This window comes from Amblyraja radiata, chromosome 1, assembly GCF_010909765.2.
Source record: "Amblyraja radiata isolate CabotCenter1 chromosome 1, sAmbRad1.1.pri, whole genome shotgun sequence".
NCBI classification, from domain to species: domain Eukaryota; kingdom Metazoa; phylum Chordata; class Chondrichthyes; order Rajiformes; family Rajidae; genus Amblyraja; species Amblyraja radiata.
The window spans coordinates 51,183,531-51,203,928 of NC_045956.1; the positions used below are offsets into that span (position 1 = coordinate 51,183,531).

The 20,398-nt window shown below is 46.9% G+C and overlaps 1 protein-coding gene across 3 annotated transcripts in view; it reads left to right on the top strand.

The window, feature by feature from the left end:
* Window positions 1-20,398, top strand: part of psd3 (pleckstrin and Sec7 domain containing 3) — a 480,227-nt gene that overhangs the window by 17,526 nt on the left and 442,303 nt on the right. The window contains exons 2-3 of one of the 3 annotated variants that reach the window (XM_033021856.1): window positions 3,251-3,691; window positions 3,740-4,015. In XM_033021856.1, coding sequence (XP_032877747.1) covers window positions 3,296-3,691; window positions 3,740-4,015 — 672 coding nt within the window. In that variant the 5' untranslated portion in view covers window positions 3,251-3,295. Of the gene's footprint in view, window positions 1-1,003; window positions 1,083-3,250; window positions 4,016-20,398 lie in introns of those variants that run through there. The other 2 variants (XM_033021848.1, XM_033021839.1) reach the window with 2 other exon arrangements.

The following is a 20,398-nucleotide window of genomic DNA, read 5'->3' on the forward strand; positions in this document are numbered from 1 at the left end:
AAAATGTCTGGTCTACTGTCTGAATGGCTGTGCTGTAAACTCTTTATTGCTAAACTTGAATCTGAACAAATAACTGTCCTTAAAGGCCTGGTATCCTCGACCCACTGTACCGCTAACAATATTGCAATCATTTCACCTGTGTATACTGAGACTTCATTATTGATCCTCTTCCCTACTTTGATGTGAAATTCTGGTACAATAAATGCTACTCCTACTTTATCTACTGAATCTTTTGATGCATCTGTATAAATTTGGACAAAGCTGTAGTATCTGTCAATGTATTCCTGTATGATGAATGAATTATACATACGTTGTTTATCCTTGTTTTTCTGTTCTAATATTGTAAAGTCTACTGTTGCATCTGGAAGTATCCAAGGTGGATCTAGCTTATCCTTCTAAACTCTGACACACCCTGAACCTGTTCCTATTCTCTGACACCAATTAACCTGATCCCTTGAGGATTAAGAAGAGAGTGGCTTGTTATCTGATTGTCCTGAAGATAGTGTGCCTTTAAAAAGATAAATTCTCTGGGAAATTATCCATAATCTTCATCCCATTAAGTATTTATTTGTAATATGTAAATTAATCCATTTATAAAATGACACTTGAGAAATATTAGCATGACAGTAATTGATGTGTACATTTAACAGCTTCAAGTTATTTGTTTGGGCTTGGAGCAATGCCTGGTCTTTGGTCAACGAGCAGTGTGATTCTCTCCTCACCAAAGATTACATTGACTCGGAGACTTGCACAGTTCTCAAGTTAACAGAGACTCGATTATACAAAAAGTAATACATTTGGCAGTGACTTCCTAAACAGCCCTTTTGTGTGGAGGCTGCTCTTTATAAACACTATTGTAAGTTATCAGTAAATATTATTCGTCAGCCTCCCCCGATTGCCAGTTGGTCCCTGGAGATTAGTTTATGGTTCTTCTGCGCTGACCAAAGCGTAGGCGGCTTTTCAATGAATGCCAGATGCAGCCAGGCCAGTTGTAATGTGTGTGTGTGTGCGCGCTTTCTAATGTAGCACCCCGCTTTTAGACTACAGACCCTGCAACTTCGAGACACATCTTTCTCTGGGAAGTAAGTAGGTGAGGTATATTTTTTGCAGGTTATATAAAACAATGTGTAGAGAATTAAATATATAACATTAATCATGGATTACAATAGGGCTCTTGTTCGTCAACTTCTTTTTTTGTGAATGTGAGCGACGAAAGGATTTGATTCCACGTTCCTGTGAGTTGTAAGAAGACTGGTTCGGAAAAGAGGAGGAAGTTACAAAAAGCTGGAGTAACCCAGCGAGCCAGACAGCATCTATGGAGAAAAGAAATAGGTGACGTTTAGGGTCGAGACCCTTCTCCAGGCTGAGAGTCGGGGCGGGCGGGGAAATAAACTTTGGAAAAGGTCTGAAGAAGGGTCTCGACCCGAAACATCACCCATTCTTTCTCTCCAGAGATGCTGCCTGTCCCGCTGAGTTGCTGCTCCAGCATTTTGTGTCCGGCTTTGGCAGAGAGATGGGCTCACGATCAACGCATCACAGGCTAGATAACCAGGGTGACTAAGGCCCTTGGTGATGTGAATGGTATTTCCCTGTATGTGTTGTCCATTCAACTCATCGCATTACCAGGAAACCACGCGACGATTTTCAAAGTACGGGGCCCGCTTGCCGGCAGTGTAGCGGGAAAGAGGAGGGAAGTTGGGAAAAAGCAAGGCGCCTCAATTCCAGGGAGTTTATGAGGTGCTTTGCGATTGAAACAACACACGGGAGCATTGCAACGTAAGTCTGTCCTTCAAGGGGGACACACATGGTGTGGTCGCGGTCTACAGTTAGATGGGTGCCTTTGGATGCGGTGGGGTTTTAGGCTCATTCTTGATGAAAGTGGTGTTGTATAACGCCGGGCTGGCAAAGAGAGAGAGAGAGAAACATTGGCTGCCAGTTATTAGTGGCTACAATCTTCCAATGGTTTACGCTGCTGCTGCTGCTGCTGTTTGGACGATGAACGGTTAAAGCTCTGAGTGTTTCAATTCTTCTGGGTAATTCTACATGCCGCGGGAGAAACGTGGTTGCTAATGCAATGTTTACTTTAGTGGGAGTGTGGGAAAGGCAAGACTGCGCTCACCAAGTGAGCCCAGCTGCTGGAGCTGCTGCTTCACAGCGCCAGAGTCCCGGGTTCGATCCTGACCTCGTGTGCTGTCTGTGTGGAGTTTGCACATTCTCCCCGTGACCGCGTGGGTTTCCTCCCGCATCCCCTAGACGAGTGGATCTGTAGGTTAATTGGCCCTCTTTAAAAAATAAAATGTCCCCTGCCGTGTCAAGAGAGGATGAGATAACATGAACGGCCGATCACTGGTCAGCGTGGCTTTCAGTGGTCTTGTTTCGATGCCGTATCACTAAACGAAACTACACAAAGTGCTGGAGTAACTCAATGAGTCAGATAGCATCTCTGGAGAACATGGATTGGTGACATTTTGGGTCGGGACCCTTCTTCAGTTTAAAAATTATGGTCAGACAAGAAATGTATAACCAGCATCGCCAATTCTTTGTTTAAGAAGGAACTGCAGATGCTGGAAAATCGAAGGTACACAATAAAGCTGGAGAAACTCAGCGGGTGCAGCAGCATCTATGGAGCGAAGGAATCCTTCGCTCCATAGATGCTGCGGCACCCGCTGAGTTTCTCCAGCTTTTTTTGTGCACCATCGCCAATTCTTTGTTTCTGTAAACTACACCAAGTGCTGGAGTAAATCTGTGGGCCAGGCAGCATCTCTGGAGAACGTGAGTAGGCAACATTTCGGGTCGGGACCCTTCTTCAGACTAAAGCTTCAGACCAGACACGAACTTTTTAAAGAGCATCTGTTCTTCTTTGTTTCTATCTATGTACTACACAAAGTGCTGCAGTAACTCGGTGGGCCAGGCAGCATCTCTGGACAACATGGTTAAGCGATGGTACACAAAATTGCTGGGGAAACTCAGCGGGTGCAGCAGCATCTATGGAGCGAAGGAAATAGGCGACGTTTCGGGCCGAAACCCTTCTTCAGACTGATGGTTAAGCGATGCTTGGTCCAAAACTTCGGAATGAAACATCCCTGTCCCGTTGAGTTACTCCAGCACTTTGAGTTTCATCCATTCCAGCATCTGCAGTTCCTTGTGTCTCTAAACTAAGTGACTACCTTTAAAAAAAAAATTAAAAAAAAGTTTTAATTAACAACATTGAACTTTCTAAATCATTACCGTTTGTCATTTTGTTTTCTAGGAAATCTTCCCTTCCACTGAGGCTGGCTAATGATGTGAGTAGGAAATGGCTGAGAAGCAAGTCAAGACTTCCTTCCTTTTCGTCCGGCTGCAATCCCCGTCCAGCGGGGCTGGGCAGGCGAAGGGGCGATGCATCCAGGACAAGCCCGGCTCCGAGCGGCTTGCTGCGGCCATAGACACCGGGGGCGTGGCTGGCGGCTGCCACGACAACCGCAAACAGTCCTGCCAAGCCTTGTGCGCTCAGGGGCGACCTGAGGTCGAGGTGGGGCGCCGCTGGACAGATGTTGGCAGCTGCGGACCGAGCGCTTGCACACCCGGCGGTGCATGCAAACCGGGCGCAAGGCGAAGCTTGTCTCCCTCGGCCGCTTCCCCCACGGGTAAGACGGGCAACTTCCTGGATGCGGTGACTGTGCAGAAGAGTGCACCGTGGAGCAGAGAGAGTGCAGGCTCGGAGCTAGCGGCCGGCAGGGTGCAGCTGCAGCAGTGTGCAGCCGGCTTCTGCAACCCGCTCACCTCGCGTCATGCGTCCAGCTCCAGGAACGACGGGCTCCGATGGGAAGTAGAAGTCAGCAAGCCCAAAGTGGTGGAGTCGCCCACCTTCAGCAAACCTCCCCTCCCGGCGAATCAACCATTTAGTTCTGGGGTGGTGGATTGGTCACGAAGATCAGGTGGCATTCAGGAAAGGACATGCCACCCGTACAACCCAGCTCCCAGCCTCTCCACAACCACACTCTCCTCTCCCACGAGTCCCAACACGTTGGAAAAGGTAGGCACTTGCCCCTTCATCTTGGCCTGAGGACCATTGAATTTCTGTGAGTTTTCCTCATGTGTGTTTTATTTATTGGAATGGCACTTGTGGTGTGACATGTGGCAGCTATGGCAATCTTCACAGTTGACTGTTGTCATGTAATCTGCGTGTCTAGTTAAATCACAAAGTAGGATGTAATTGCAAAGAGCTCCCTGCTCAAATAATTGTTCAGATGTATGAAAACAAATGTAAGATGCTGAAATGTGCAACAAAAGCAGGAACTGCTGGAAGAACTTATCCAATCTCGAGCCTCTGTAGAAAGAGAAACCATATGGTACTTTATTGTCACCTGTACCTAGGTACAGTGAAATTATGTTTTGCATACCGTTCGGTTATAACACTCAAGTACAAGAGTCACCACATTTCCGTTGCCTTTGTGGGAATCAAGCCCAAAGTTGATAAAAGTGTAGAGTTTTAACTTTGTCCGAAAGGGCCATTGGCCTGGCAGTTGCAAAATCGTCTTTCATTTGTACAGGCAAATGGGACAAACTTAAATGGAGCATCTAGAGACAAAGTGCTGGAGTAACTTTCATCTGCAGTTACCTTTTTACACCAAAGGTGGTAGGTTTATGGAACGATCTGCCAGAGGAGGTAGTTGAGACAGGCACTATTACAAAGTTTAATAACATTTTGACTGGTACATGGATAGGATAGGTTTAGAGGGATATACGGGGCAAACACAGGCAGGGGGAGGACTAGTGTAGATGGGGCATGCTGGTCAGCATGGACAAGTTGGGCTGAAGGGCCTATGCTGTTTCCATGCTGTTTGACTATGACTCTCTGGCACTGTGCTGCTGGAGTAACTCAGTGGGTCAGGCATCATCTCTGGAAGACATGGATGCTATCTGACCGGCTGAGTTACTCCAGTACTTTGTGGGGTTTTTTTAAGTAAACTAGCATTTGCAATTCTTTGTGACAACAGTAAACATTTTTGTCAGGGACCCTTTCACACAAGCTGCTGGACTGGTGAAGTTCTTCCAGCAGCAGTGTCATTGTTCAGATGCAATGGTAAAACTTATTGTACTAATAATGTTGTGGTGTTCACTTAATTGAACATACCACGCAACACCATTAATACTTGATTATCCCATTTCCTTAATTAGTGTTGCTTTTTGCATATCTTCCATTCATTTCTCCTAAGTACCCTCTGTACCTCTCGTTTCTCCTTTCCCCCGACTTTCGGTCTGAAGAAGGGTCTTGACCCGAAATGTTACCGATTAGTTTTTCCAGAGATGTGGCCTGACCTGCTGAGTTACACCAGCCATTTGTGTCTGTCTTCGGCCATTAATATAAAGACAGTCTGTGGCAATGGCATGACTTTGGTTTGGATACCATTATACGTTCCAACCAACTGAAGTGTGAAATTAGCTGGAAATGGGCATCAGTCTCACACAGCCCATGTCCCCTCATTCCACTGAGTGTTAGGTCTGGGATGCACTTGATCGGTTGCCTGGTAATGTGAATGAATGGTATCAGACACAGGATTCGGGTCAGGGCATTAACTTCTTAAAATGCAAATGTGAGTACTTTTGTGGAGAGGAAGAAAGATTACTGTGAGGGACTATTCAGCAGTTATAAAATTACGTGGGTTTTGCAGGCATTTAATTAAAAAAAAATCCTGTTCCAAAGTATTTTGCAAACAGTAATCAGTTTGAAATTAAAAGGACAGCTTTGTGAACAACCGTGCTGTCTACCCGACAGAACTGTGAGATGCGAGTGTATGCATCAGCTGTTTGTAAAACAATGATGGCATGTTAATCGGCCTACATCAAATCAGACATGTTCAGCTTAAGTTATGTCGCTCCAACTTGAGGTTGGCCTCACTCTGACAGTGAACAGGACAGAAAGATCAGTGTGGGAATGGGACGGGGAGTTAAGTGTTTAGCAACCGGGAGATCGCGTAGGCCCATGCGGACTGAGCGAAGGTGATCAGCGAAATGATCGCCTAGTCTGTGCTTGGTCCCGCTAATATATAGTAGTCCACACATAAAAGGGGGTTTTGCAGAGCCATCTGGTCAGTGTTGGGGAGGGGCCACGTGATCTGTTATCTGAGGCCTTCTTGCCCTTCACGCCCCACTCTGCCTTACAGAATGACCAATGCATCAAGACTTCCAGACCCATTGATCCCACAGAGGTAGAGGCCATGGAAATATAAAGGGTGTGAAGGGGTGTGGGGGTGGCACAGTGGTGCTGCTGCCTTCACCACCAGAGACCCAGCTTGGACCTCTGACCTCTGGCGCTGTCCGTGTGAAGTTTGCACGTTCTCCCTGTGACGACGTGGGTTTTCTCCAGTTTCAGCCCACATCACAAAGAGGTGCGGGATTGTAGGTTAATTGTTCTCTGTAAATTGCCCCTCGTGTGTAAGGAGCGGATGGGAAAGTGAGATAACATCGAACGGTGTGAATGGGCCAAAGCGCCAGTTTCCATGCTGTATCTTTCGATCACAACCGAGGAAGGTTGGCAGACCAAACACAATTCATTGCACTCCTAAGATCTGCACAGCTATGTCTCTGGCTTCCAACCAAATGCCTATTCTATTTAAAATGCCACTTTAGCCTTTGTGATACAGTGTAGGCACAGGCCCTTTGACCACTGAGTCCTTGCTGACCATCGTTCAGCCTGTTCACTAACCTACACAGACGAGGACAATTTTGCAACTTACCGAAGACAATTAATCTGCAAACATGTACGTTTTTGGAGTGTGGGAGGAAAGTGGAACACCCAAAGAAAACCCACGCGGTCACAGGGAGAACGTACAAACTCCATACAGATAGCAGCTGTGGTCAGGATCGAACCTGGGTCTCTGACGCTGTAAGGCAGCAACTCTACCGCTGTGCCACCATGCTGCCCACTAGAAATTGTTTCAATATTGATTTATGGAATTATATGTTAATGTCTGTGGACCTGAAATATAGTCAAAATGGCAACACCAAAATTTAATAGGTTTTGGGTCATCCCAACAAAACGTTGCCTATCCACATCCTTCAGAGATGCTGCCTGACCACTGAGTTACTCCAGCACCTTGTGTGCTGTGGAGCAAAGTAAACCTGATTTACAGTTAGGAACTTTATCTAATTCCAATGATGCCCTCTGGTGTTCAGCTGTGGATGCTTCCCGGATACAAGGGCTGCAACTTGTCGGGAGCAAGATTACAGAAGCAGAGCAAAACGTATGGTGTGCTCACAAATTTGAAACAATGCTCAGGCTTAGTGTTAATAATCTGTCTTGGTCTGTGATCCTTTGCTTTATTGATACTGTACCGAACAGACATAAATATATGAAATTAAAGCGATGAAATTACTTTATTTATGTTATTGCATGGTTTAAAACGTAATGTCTTCAATTGGTTTGGAAGTTGCGCTCAGGACTCTAAGTTGAAGGGGGAAAGATTTAATAGAAACCTGAGGGGTAGCTTTTTCACACAAAGGGTGGTGCATGTGTGGAATGAGCTGCCAGAGGAGGTAGTTGAGACAGGGACTATTGCAACGTTTAAGAAACAATTAGACAGGTACAGGAATAGGATGAGACATTTCATACCAGGGCATCGGAAATGTCCTCGTTCTTCAGGGAACGGGGATTCCCCTCCGCCACCATAGATGAGGCTCACACCAGGGTCTCATCCATACCCCGTAACACTGCTCTCTCTCCCCATCCCCGCATACGCAACAAGGGCAGAGTCCCTCTGGTCCTCACCTTTCACCCCACCAGCCGGCAAATACAACACATAATCCTCCGCCATTTCCGCCACCTCCAACGTGACCCCACCACTCGCCACATCTTCCCATCTCCCCCCATGTCTGCCTTCCGCAAAGACTGCTCCCTCCGCAACTCCCTCGTCAATTCTTCCCTTCCCTCCCGCACCACCCCCTCCCCGGGCACTTTCCGTTGCAACCGCAAGAAATGCAACACCTGTCCCTTCACCTCCCCCCTCGACTCCATTCAAGGTCCCAAGCAGTCGTTCCAGGTGCGACAAAGGTTCACCTGTATCTCCTCCAACCTCATCTACTGCATCCGCTGCTCTAGATGTCAGCTGATTTACATCGGTGAGACCAAGCGTAGGTTGGGCGATCGTTTCGCCGAACACCTCCGCTCAGTCCGCAACAACCTACCTGACCTCCCGGTGGCTCAGCACTTCAACTCCCCCTCCCATTCCCAATCCGACCTCTCTGTCCTGGGTCTCCTCCATTGCCAGAGTGAGCAACAGCGGAAATTGGAGGAACAGCACCTCATATTCCGTCTGGGGACCTTGCGTCCTTATGGCATTAACATTGAATTCTCCCAATTTGGCTAGCCCGTGCTGTCTCCTCCCCTTCCTTAACCCTCTAGCTGTCTCCTCCCACCCTCCCATCCGCCCGCCCTCGGGCTCCTCCTCCTCCTCCTCCCCTTTTCCTTCTTTCTTTCCCCACCCCCCCATCAGTCTGAAGAAGGGTTTCGGCCCGAAACGTCGCCTATTTCCTTCGCTCCATAGATGCTGCTGCACCCGCTGAGTTTCCCCAGCAATTTTGTGTACATTCGATATTCCAGCATCTGCAGTTCCCTTTTGAACAGGTACAGGAATAGGATAGGTTTAGAGAGATATGGGCCAAACGTTGGCAGGTTTGTATTTCAACAGTCGAGAGTATTTTATTGTCATATATCACAAAATGGAACAATGAAATTCTCACAGATTAGAGTGAAGGGAAACTTGATAGAAACGCAAGACCCTGAGATGTCATGAAAGGGTGGATGTGGAAATGGTGTTTCCATATGTATGAGAGCCCAGAACTGCTACTGTTTAATATAGTGTAGAAACAAGGAAGTGCAGTTGCTGGTTTACAAAATAGGACACAAAAACCTGGTGTAACTCAGTAAGACAGCACCACTGGAGAACATGGATAGGTGACGTTTCTGGTCAGGACCCTTCTTCAGACTGATTGTGGGAGGGGGCGTGGGTGTGGAAAAGCAAGCTGGAAGGGGGAGGACAATGCATGGCAGCTGATAGATAGGCAAAGGCATGGGAGGGGAGGAAGGGGGGGGGGGGGGGGGGGGGGGGGTCAGATTGTTGGAACAAAGGCCAGATATTAAAACTGAGGCGTGAGACAAAATTGTGTAGCCAGATAAAATAATAACCATATAACAATTACAGCACGGAAACAGGCCATCTCGGCCCTACAAGTCCGTGCCAAACAACTTTTTCCCCTTAGTCCCACCTGCCTGCACTCATACCATAACCCTCCATTCCCTTCTCATCCATATGCCTATCCAATTTATTTTTAAATGATACCAACGAACCTGCCGCCACCACTTCCACTGGAAGCTCATTCCACACCGCTACCACTATCTGAGTAAAGACGTTCCCCCTCATGTTACCCCTAAACTTCTGTCCCTTAATTCTGAAGTCATGTCCTCTTGTTTGAATCTTCCCTATTCTCAAAGGGAAAAGCTTGATCACATCAACTCTGTCTACCCCTCTCATCATTTTAAAGACCTCTATCAAGTCCCCCCTTAACCTTCTGCGCTCCAGAGAATAAAGACCTAACTTATTCAACCTATCTCTGTAACTTAGTTGTTGAAACCCAGGCAACATTCTAGTAAATCTCCTCTGTACTCTCTCTATTTTGTTGACATCCTTCCTATAATTGGGCGACCAAAATTGTACACCATACTCCAGATTTGGTCTCACCAATGCCTTGTACAATTTTAACATTACATCCCAGCTTCTATACTCAATGAACTATAATGTAGTGGGAGGGGGGGGGGGGGGGGGGGGGGGGGAGAGAGGAGAAATAGGTGTGAGTGCAGGTGGGACACAATGCAGGGGGAGAAAGAGGAAGGGGAGGGAGGGTTTGTCGGGGTAACCTAAAATTTTAGAATTCAATGTTTAATGTAGGATGTTGTCCATTTAAGACGGAGATAAGGTGCATTATTTTCACATCTTAGAGCATCATGAACCTTTTGGAATTATTTTTAGAATTTAGAGGTACAGACCCTTTGGTCCACCGAGTCTGTGCCAACTAGTCATCACTCCCTACACTAGCACTATCCTACACACTAGGGACAATTTTACTGAAACCAATTAATGTACAAACCTGCACATCTTTGGAGTGTGGGAGGAAACCGGACGGAGCACCCAGAGAATACCCACGCGGTCACAGGGAGAACATGCACACTCTGTACAGACAGCACCCGTAGTCGGATTCTAACCTGGGTCTCTGGCTCTGTGAGCCAGCAACTCTACCGCTGCGCCCCTGTGCAGCCCCTTAAAGGGAAGTGCAAATGGAATGTTTGAACACTTTTAAAGTAGCTGCAGATAGACTGTTGATTTGCAAGGGAGTGAAAAATTGCTGTGTTGAAGGGATTGTAGCGTGAAGTTAGAGTCAGATCATCCATGAACTTATTGAATGCTGGAGCAGGCTTGCGGAGCAGGTGGCTTGCGTCTGCTCTTATTTCTTCCATTCATAATCTTTGTGCGTTCATGCATTATCTCCAAAATTGCTGAAGAGCATTGACCCTTGATTCAGCACTGGCTTGATTTTATACTTCTATTTTCAAAGGAGGAATTTCTAATTTAAGAGGAGTTCTTAGAATGAAGCTTACAGAATTGTTACGAGGCTAGTTATAGGAAAGATGACTTCCTTGGCTGAATTGTCCAGGACTAGCGGGTCACAATTCCAGAAATACAGGAGAAGGCCAGTTACGACTGGGATGAGGAAAATGTTATTACACCAAAAGTGGTGAATCGTAGGAATTTTCTATCCTAAAGGGCTGTGGAGGCTCAGACACTGATTTTGTTCAAAATAGGGATTGATGGATTTTGGGATATTGAGGGACGATCATGATGAACAGTAGACTTGTTTTGCAGAGCCAAATGGCCCACCGCTGCTCCTATTTTATGTTCTTTGTATTATTGTGTGACCAGTGTACCCAAAAAGTCACCTATTCCTTTTCCCCCTACATGCTGCCTGACCCACTGAGTTACTCCAGTTTTTGTGTCTATCTACCTATTATATCCACTGTGTTTGGACCATCTCTCACTTCAATTTCCAATATACAAAATCGCACTTAAGTTAACAAGATAAAACAGAACAGTCTTCTAAGATAAGAAAGAAAGCTCTTCCAGATACCTTGCCATCTATCAGCCTCATCTGTTAGAGGCACTGCAATAGATTTCCTTTTCAACATTCCTTTAAACCACTGTACTTAAAACAGTTGGGTTGCGCTGCATATCAATGTCGTAAATAACAGGCCATCAGATAATAGTGTGAAGTAAGCTCACATCACAATTCATCTTCATGCTTCTGAAACAAAACTGCTTTTGTTGTCAGTGGATATCAGCCAAGGGCTTAGACAGGTCTTTAAAGCCCTTAAACTGATGTAGAAGTGTTCGAACTCTACGCTAGTCTCAAAGCACATCACAGTTTGTGTTATTTTGAAGTGTAGACGTCTGTTATGGAGACTAGTGCAGAAACTTGTATGTTAGTCGCAAATTGATATATTACTGGCGTTCATTGTGTGTCCTTAACTGTTCTGATATTAACTGTTTGCGAACCAGACGATATATTGAGAATCAAAAGTTATAGGTTTAAGGGGAGGGGGGGATTTTAAATCTAATCTGAGGAGTAACTTTTTTACACAAAAGGTGGTGGGTGTAGCGAACGAGCTGCCGGAGGAATTAGTTGAGGCGGGTACTATCGCAATGTTAAAGAAATGTGTAGACAGGTACATGGATCGGCCACGTTTAGAGGGATAAGGGGCAAAAACAGGCAGGTGGGACTAGTGCAGATGGGACATGTTGGCTGGTGTGGGCAAGTTGGGCCGATGGGCCTATTTTCACGCTGTATGACTCTATGACTCCATAGTGAGGAATGTACTCAGAGTCCACTGTATTGTTGGGTCCAGAAACACAGATTGGCAGTGTAGGGTAATGAGGGCAAGTTTCCATTTCTGTAAGGCCTCAAAGAACTGGATAGAGTGAATAAGGAGAGGATTTTTCCACTAGTAGTAGATCAAGGACCAGAGGCAGAGCCTCAGAATAAAAGGATGTACCTTTTTAGAAAAGTGTTGAGGAGGAATTTCTGAGCCAAAGGGTGATGAATGTGGAATTCATTGCCATAGACGACTGTGGAGGCCGTCTTTGGTATTTTTAAAGCGGAGATTGATAGTTTCTTGATTAGTAAGGGTGTCAAAAGTTGCGGGGGAAAGGCAGGAGAATGGGGTTGAAAGGGAATGATAAATCAGCCATGATTGAATGGCAGATGGGCCAAATGGTCTAATTCTGCTCGTATGTCTTATAAACTTTTAAGTTGGATGAGATCTTGCAAAAAATGCAGTCGTTTTGTATTTGCCTTCACTAAGACAAGCTTTACTTTCATAAAATCAAACTTAATATTTTTGCCTGAATTTAATTTCCCCTGTTGCCATCATGTGATTTAAACTCGTGCCTCTGAATCAATAGTTCGGACTTTTGGCTATCAACCTACAATTCGATTGCAGACGGCAAGATAACACTCTGGTCAATGAGATAAAAGGCCAAGCAATCAGCCTGTGTGAAGTAAGCTCACATCACAGTTCATCTTAGCGTTTAAAAAAAAAACATCATCATCTTGTCAGTGGATATCAGTCACGGACTTCTTAGACAGGCCTTTAAAGTACTTGTATTGATGTAGCACTTTTCAAGTTCTATGCTCGTCCCAAAGCACATCAGAATTGTGTGTTACTTTTGAAGTGCCTACTTCTGTTATGAAGACGAGTGTGTTGGTTGAGGGTTGAACATTGGAGTTAGAGCTATACAGCACAAAAACAAGCCCTTCAGCCCAACTTGTCCATGCCGACCAAGTTGGCCAACTGAGCTAGTCCCAATTGTCTGTGCTTCTATCCCTCCAAGCCTTTCTTATCCATGTACCCGTCCAAGTGTCTTTAAAAAGTCTTCATTACACCCGCCACTACCAATTCCACTGGTTGCTCGTTCCATGTACCTGCCACCCTCTGAGCGATTAAGTTGCGGGCGGCATGCCGGCGCAGCAGTAGAGTTGCTGCCTTACTGCGCCAGAGACCCGGGTTCGATCCTGATGCTTGTCTGTACGGAGTTTGCACGTTCTCCCCATGACCGTTCTCCTCATTAGCCTACACTGCCCATCTGTGGGTTTTCTCCGGGATCTCCAGTTTCCTCCCACACTCCAAAGACACACAGGTTTATAGGTTAATTGACTTGGTATCATTGTAAATTGTCCCTAGTGTGTATTGTGTAGTGTTAGTGTGCGGGGATCACTGGTCGGCATGGACTCGGTAGTCCGAAGGGTCTGTTCCTGCGCTGTATCTCTAAACTAAACTAAACTAAAAACTGGCCTTAACCCCAATTCAAACTGCGTCTATAACTTCACTTGGCAGCTCCATTATACCCACGACTTCTCTTTCTCCCTCTCACTGAAATGCCCCTGTCCCACTTAGGAAACCTGAACGGAAACCTCTGGAGACTTTGCACCCCACCCAAGGTTTCCGTGCGGTTCCCGGAGGTTGCAGGTGGCTGCCGGAGGTTGCAGGTAGTGGAAGCAGGTAGAGAGACTGACAAAAACCTCCAGGAACCTCCGGGAACCACACGGAAACCTTGGGTGGGGCACAACGTCTCCAGAGGTTTCCGTTCAGGTTTCCTAAGTGGGACAGGGGCATTCTAGTTTTAGACAATCCTACCCTGGGACAAAGACACTAACCATCCAGCTTACCTGTGCTCCTCTTGATTTTATATGGCTCTGTAAATGTCACCACTCAATCTTCTATGCTTAGTGCCCCAGCCTATCCTTATAACTCAAGCCCTCCAGTCCCAGTAACATCCATTTTCTGCGCCCTTTCCTGCTAATTGACATCTTTCCGATAGCTGGGCGACCCGCTGGGTGAAGATGTTTTTCCTCATCTCAGTCCTAAATGGCCTACCCCTTATTCTTAAACTGGCACAAAATACTCCCAAGTGTATCTCACCTTGTACAGTTGTAATGTGATGACTCAAACTCCTGTACTCAATGCCCTGCCCAATGAAGGCAAGCCTGCCAGATTCCTTCTTCACTGCCCCGTCAACTTGGGACTCGTACAATAAAAAATGCACCATGGCCAACAGTGATGACCCCCAGTCCCCCTCCGAACTATAATAGAAGGATACTGACCAAAACATTGTCTGATCATTTCCTCCGCAGATGCTGCCTGACCCACTGAGTTACTTTAGACTTTATTTTAGACTTAGAAACATAGAACATAGGTGCAGGAGTAGGCCATTAGCTCTTCGAGTCAGCACCACCATTCAATATGATCATGGCTGATCATCTAAAATCAGTACCCCATTCCTGCTTTTTCCCCATATCCCTGGATTCCTTTAGCCCTAAGAGCCAAATCTAACTCTTTCTTGAAAACATCCAGTGAATCGGCCTCCACTGCGTTCAGTGGCAGAGAATTCCAGAGATTCACAACTTGCTGGGTGAAGACGTTTTCATCATCTCAGTCCTACATGACCTACCCCTTATTCTGAAACTAGGACCCCAGGTTCTGGATTCCCCAACATCAGGAACATTTTTCCTGCATCTAGCTTGCCCAATCCTTTAAGAATGTTATACGTTTCTGTAAGATTCCCTCTTATCCTTCTAAATTCCAATGGATACAAGCCCAGTCGACCCATTCCCTCATCATATGTCAGTCCCACCATCCCGGGAATTAACCTGGTGAACCTACGCTGCATTCTCTCAATAGCAATAATGTCCTTCCTCAAATTTGGAGACAAAAATTGCACACAATACTCCAGGTGCGGTCTCACCAGGGCCCTGTACAAAATGTAGGACCTCTTTGCTCCTAAATTAAAATCCTCTCGCAATGAAGTCCAACATGTCATTAGCTTTCTTCACTGCCTGCTGTAACTGCATGCTTACTTTCAGTGACTGATGTACAAGCACACCCAGGTCTCATTGCACTTCCCCTTTTCCTAATCTGACATAATTCAGATAATAATCTGCCTTCCTGTTCTTCCCACCAGAATGGATAACCTTACATTTATCCACATTATACTGCATCTGCCCACTCACCCAACCTGTCCGAGTCACCCTGCATTCTCATAGCATCCTCGTCGCAGCTCACACTGCCACCCAGCTTTGTGTCATGCTTGGAGATGTCACATTTAATTCTCTCATCTAAATTGTTAATATATGTTAAATTGAATTGAATACAATTTATTAGCCAGGTATGTACACATACAAGGAACTTGCCTTGGTGCTTTCCTCGTAAGTAACAAAACGATATACAGTAGACAATTACAAATAAAATATTGTAATTTAAACACGTGAAGAATTAAATAAAATACCAGAGCACAAGGAGGCTACAGACTTTTGGCTGTTGTGTAGAGCTTCTGCTCGTGGGGAAAAAACAGTTTTCGTGTCTGGCAGTGGAGGCTTTGACAGTCTGGAGTTGCCTCCCAGAGGGAAGTGCTTCAAAGAGTTTGTGGCTAGGGTGAGAGGGGTCAGAGATGATCTTACCCGCTCGCTTCCTGGCCCTTGAAGTGTACAGTTCGTCTATGGGGTAAGGTTGCAGCCAACATCCTTCTCGGCTGGCCGAATGACAGCCTCCGCTTGGTGGCTGAGCCAAACCAGACCATGATGGAGAAGGTGAGGATAGACTCTATGATGGCCGTATAAAACTGCACCATCTTTGTTTGTGGCAGATTGTGTTTTCTCAGCTGCCGTAGGAAGTACATCCTCTGTTGGGCCGTTTTGACTGGAGTCGATGGTGGTCCCGCATTTAAGGTCCTTGGAGATGATGGTTCCAATTAATTTAAATGACTCTACAGATGTGACTGGGGTGATGTTGATGGTGAATGGGGTGAGGGGAGGGGGAGCTCTCCTAAAGTCTACAATCAATTCCATGTCTTAAGAGCGTTCAGCTCCAGGTTGTTGCGATGGCACCAGGACACCAGCTGTGTCAATTCCTGTCTGTAGACAGATTCCTCCCCATCCTGGATCAGTCCAATCAGGGTTGTGTCTTCCGCAAACTTGAGAAGTTTGGCAGAGGTGTCTGTGGAGGTGCAGTCGTTGGTGTAGAGAGAGTAAAGGAGAGGAGAGAATACGCAGCCTTGCTCATATGCTGAGGGTCAGCGGGTTCGAGATGTGCTTTCCCAGCCGCACTTGCTGCTTCCTGTCTGTCAGGAAGTTGGTGATCCACTGACAGAGGGGTTCAGGCACAGTCAATTGGGCAGTAGCTCTGGCACAATGGTGCTGAATGCAGAGCTAAAATCCACAAACAAAATCCTTGCATTGGTCCTCTGGTGGTCTAGGTGCTGGAGGATTAAGTGCAGGCCTAGGTTGACTGGGTCATCCACTGATCTATTTGCCCGGAATGCAAACTACAGAGGGTCCAGCAGGGGGTTTGTGATATTTTTCAGGTGGGCCAGCACAAGTCTTTCAGATTCAGATTCAATTTTAATTGTCATTGTCAGTGTACAGTACAGAGACAACGAAATGCATTTAGCATCTCCCTGGAAGAGCGACATAGCAAATGATTTAAATAAATAATAATAAGTGATAATAAGTGTCCGGGGGGTGGGGGGGTGATTGGCAGTCACCGAGGTACGTTGCTGAGTAGAGTGACAGCCGCCGGGAAGAAGCTGTTCCTGGACCTGCTGGTTCGGCAACGGAGAGACCTGTAGCGCCTCCCGGATGGTAGGAGGGTAAACAGTCCATGGTTGGGGTGAGAGCAGTCCTTGGCGATGCTGAGCGCCCTCCGCAGATAACGCTTGCTTTGGACAGACTCAATGGAGGGGAGCGAGGAACCGGTGATGCGTTGGGCAATTTTCACCACCCTCTGCAATGCCTTCCGGTCGGAGACAGAGCAGTTGCCATACCATACTGTGATGCAGTTTGTAAGGATGCTCTCGATGGTGCAGCGGTAGAAGTTCACCAGGATCTGAGGAGACAGATGGACCTTCTTCAGTCTCCTCAGGAAGAAGAGACGCTGGTGAGCCTTCTTGATCAGAGTTGAGGTATTGTGGGTCCAAGAGAGGTCATCGGAGATGTTGACTCCCAGGAACCTGAAGCTAGAAACACGTTCCACCTCCGTCCCGTTAATGTGGATGGGGGTGTGCGTGCCGCCCCTGGACTTCCTGAAGTCTACAATGAGCTCCTTGGTCTTCTTGGAGTTAAGGGCCAGGTTGTTGTCAGCGCACCATGCTGCTAAGTGCTGGACCTCCTCCCTGTAGGCCGACTCATCGTTGTTGCTGATGAGGCCAATCACCGTTGTATCATCTGCATACTTGATGATGGTGTTAGTACCATGTACAGGTGTGCAGTCATAGGTGAAGAGGGAGTAGAGGAGGGGGCTCAGCACACAGCCCTGTGGAACGCCGGTGTTCAGGGTGAGGGTTGAAGAGGTGTGCTTGTCTAACCTAACAGACTGGGGTCTGTTGGTTAGAAAGTCCAGTATCCAGTTGCAGAGGGAGGGGTCGATGCCCAGGTTACCGAGTTTGGTGATCAGTTTTGAGGGTCTTCATGACTACAGAGGTCAATGCGACAGGCCTGTAGTCATCAAGACCAGTAATTAATCCTTGCCTTTTGGGTACGGGAACAATAGTGGAGACTTTGAAGCAGGCAGGGACAGTGCAGGTTTGCAGGGACTGGTTGAGAATGACTGTGTAGACTGGTGCCAGTTGTTTGGCACAGAGCTTGAGGATAGAGGGGGAAACGTTGTCCGGTCCGGGAGATTTCCGGCTTTCCTGTCCCTTGAATAGATTTTCCAGCTCCTCAATTGCTATTGTTAGTGATGGTGAAGTGGCCAAACTGATGTTGGGCAGCAAGGAGGGGGTGGGTAATGGACGAGGGCCCAGTCTTTGTAGACTGGAGTCAGGCTGTGAGTAGTTGTGAAGTGGTGATTGGGGAGGAGTGTGAGGGGGAGGGAGGGGATATCGGGGTTATGTTTCTGTCTATCGAACCTGCAGTAGAACTTGTTCAGCTGGTTGGTCAGCTGACGATTGTCCAAGGAGCGGGGGGTGGGGGGTTTCCTCTTGTAGCTGGTGATTTCTTGCAAGGCCTTCCACACTGAAGAAGAATCATTAGCTGAGAACTTGCTCCTCAACTTCTCAGAGCACCTTTCCTTGGCAGCTCTGATTCATCTTCTCAGCTTGTATTTTGCCTGTCTGTAGAGGTCTGCATCTCCGCTGCTGTAGGCCTCATCTTCAGAGTGGCGGAGCTGTCTGAGTTCTGCTGTAAAGCCAGGCCGTCATTGTTGAACCTGATCCGGATCCTAGTGGGAAGCAACTGTCCTCACTAAAGCTGACATAATGATGTCACGGTGTCTGTATACTCATCGAAGCTTGTGGTTCCTTCCCGGAACACATTCCAATCAACGCAGTCAAAGCAGGACTGCAGGTTTTCAATGCCCTCGCTTGTCCACTTTTTAATTGTTCTGACCACAAGCTTAGCTGATTTTAGTTTCTGCCTGAAGGTCGGAATAAGGTGTTTTGCTTATGATTCCAGCATCTGCAGTTTATTGTGTTCCTCTCCAAGGTTGCTGCCTGACATGCTGCGTATTTCCATCACTTTTTGTTTTTACTTCTGATTTCCCAGCATCATTGGCATTTTGCCTAGCAGCTTGACTGAGATAGATTTGCATTTTGTACTAGTGTTGTGTAATGCATCCATTAGCTGGCACTGCAGCCCTTGAGATTAAAACATCATAGCGCAAAGTATTGAAATGCAGCAATCACAGTTATCTCATCGGCATTGTATTCACAAGTTTTACATCTTCGTCTGACAGGATTTTTTGGGGGGGGAAATTGTCAAGCATGCTGTGCATATCAATTAAACAGACTGCGGATGGAAAGATCTGCAGTTTGTTTACCTGCAACATCTCCTCCTCTTGCAAACCTTGGGCGGCACGGTGGTGCAGCTGTAGAGTTGCTGCCTCACAACGCCAGTGACCCGGGTTCGATCCTGACTATGGGTCCTGTCTGTATGAGAGTTTGTATGTTCTCCCTGTGACCATTTGGGTTATCTCCGGGTGCTCCGGTTTCATCCCACATTCCAAAGATGCCCAGGTTTGTGGGCTAATTGGCTTCTGTAAATCGCCTCTGGTGTGTAGGATGCAAAACTGGGATAACATAGATCTAATGTTCGTGTGATCGTTGGTTGGTGCAGACTCAGTGGGCTGAAGGGCCTGTTCCCACGCTGTATCTCTAAACTAAACGAAATAAAACATGTTATTTTGCTGGCATCCACCACCTTGTAGCATTTTGTATTAACAGAGGGGTAGCCCAGTGGCCCAACGGTAGAGTTGCTGCCTTAAAACGCTAGGGACCCGGAATCGATCCTGGCTACCGGTGCTGTCTGTACGGTTTTATATGTTCTCCCTGTGACTGCATGGGTTTTCTCCGGGTGCTCCAGTTTCCTCCCACATTCCAAAGACGTCCAGGTTTGTCGTCTCAGTTGTTTAGGTAGGTTGTAAGTTGTGGGTGAGTTGGGCTGAAGGGCCTGCTTCCCTGCTGTATCACTCTATGAGCCCAATATCTATGCACTGTCCACGTGCCTTTTAAATGGAGTGTTCTTCACAGGAGGAGGAGAATTGTAGCTGGCTCAGTGGTTTCCTATGATCTGAGGGCAACCCTTGAAAGGTCAGTGAAAGCAGATTCAGCAGCAGATTCATAATGGACTAATAATTTGACCACCAGGGGTGCCGGGGAGATAGCTGCCCTGCCGGCAGTCTGTGTGTTTTTTCATTCTTTTTGTTATTGTTTAGTTTGTTAAAAGTTTCGTTTTTAATGTTCTTCGGTTTGTTTTATGTGGGGGGGGGGGGGATTGGGGGAAACTTTTATTCAAGCTCTTACCTTCCCGGAGATGTGATCAATTTTCGGATCACATTCTCCAGGCTCTGCGGCCTTCCATCAATGGACTTAACATCGGAGCTGATCCCTTGCCTGGGATTGCTCCCACCGCGACCACCGCGGACTTTAACATCAAGGGCTCGCAGTCTCGGGTGAGGCTAGTCGGGAAGCTCTAACGTTGCGGAAGGTTCACCAGCCCCGACGCGAGGTTCGACTGCCCGGCGCGGGGGAGCTGACATCCCCCCCCCGATGCGGGAGCAGATGGCCTCGACACGGAGGGCCCGCACGTCGCCGGGTACGGGAGTCAAGATTGTCTCGTCAATGGGGGCTCGAGGCCCATGACCGAGGAAGAACTAAGGGAAGGACTTTATTTCGCCTTCCATCACAGTGAGGAATGTGTAGGGGTCACTGTGGTGGATGTTCATGTTAAAATGTGTTTTTGAAGTGATCTGTTACTTTTAATTGTATGACTGACCTGGCCAATGAAATTCCTCGTATGTTGCAAAACATACTTGGCGAATAAA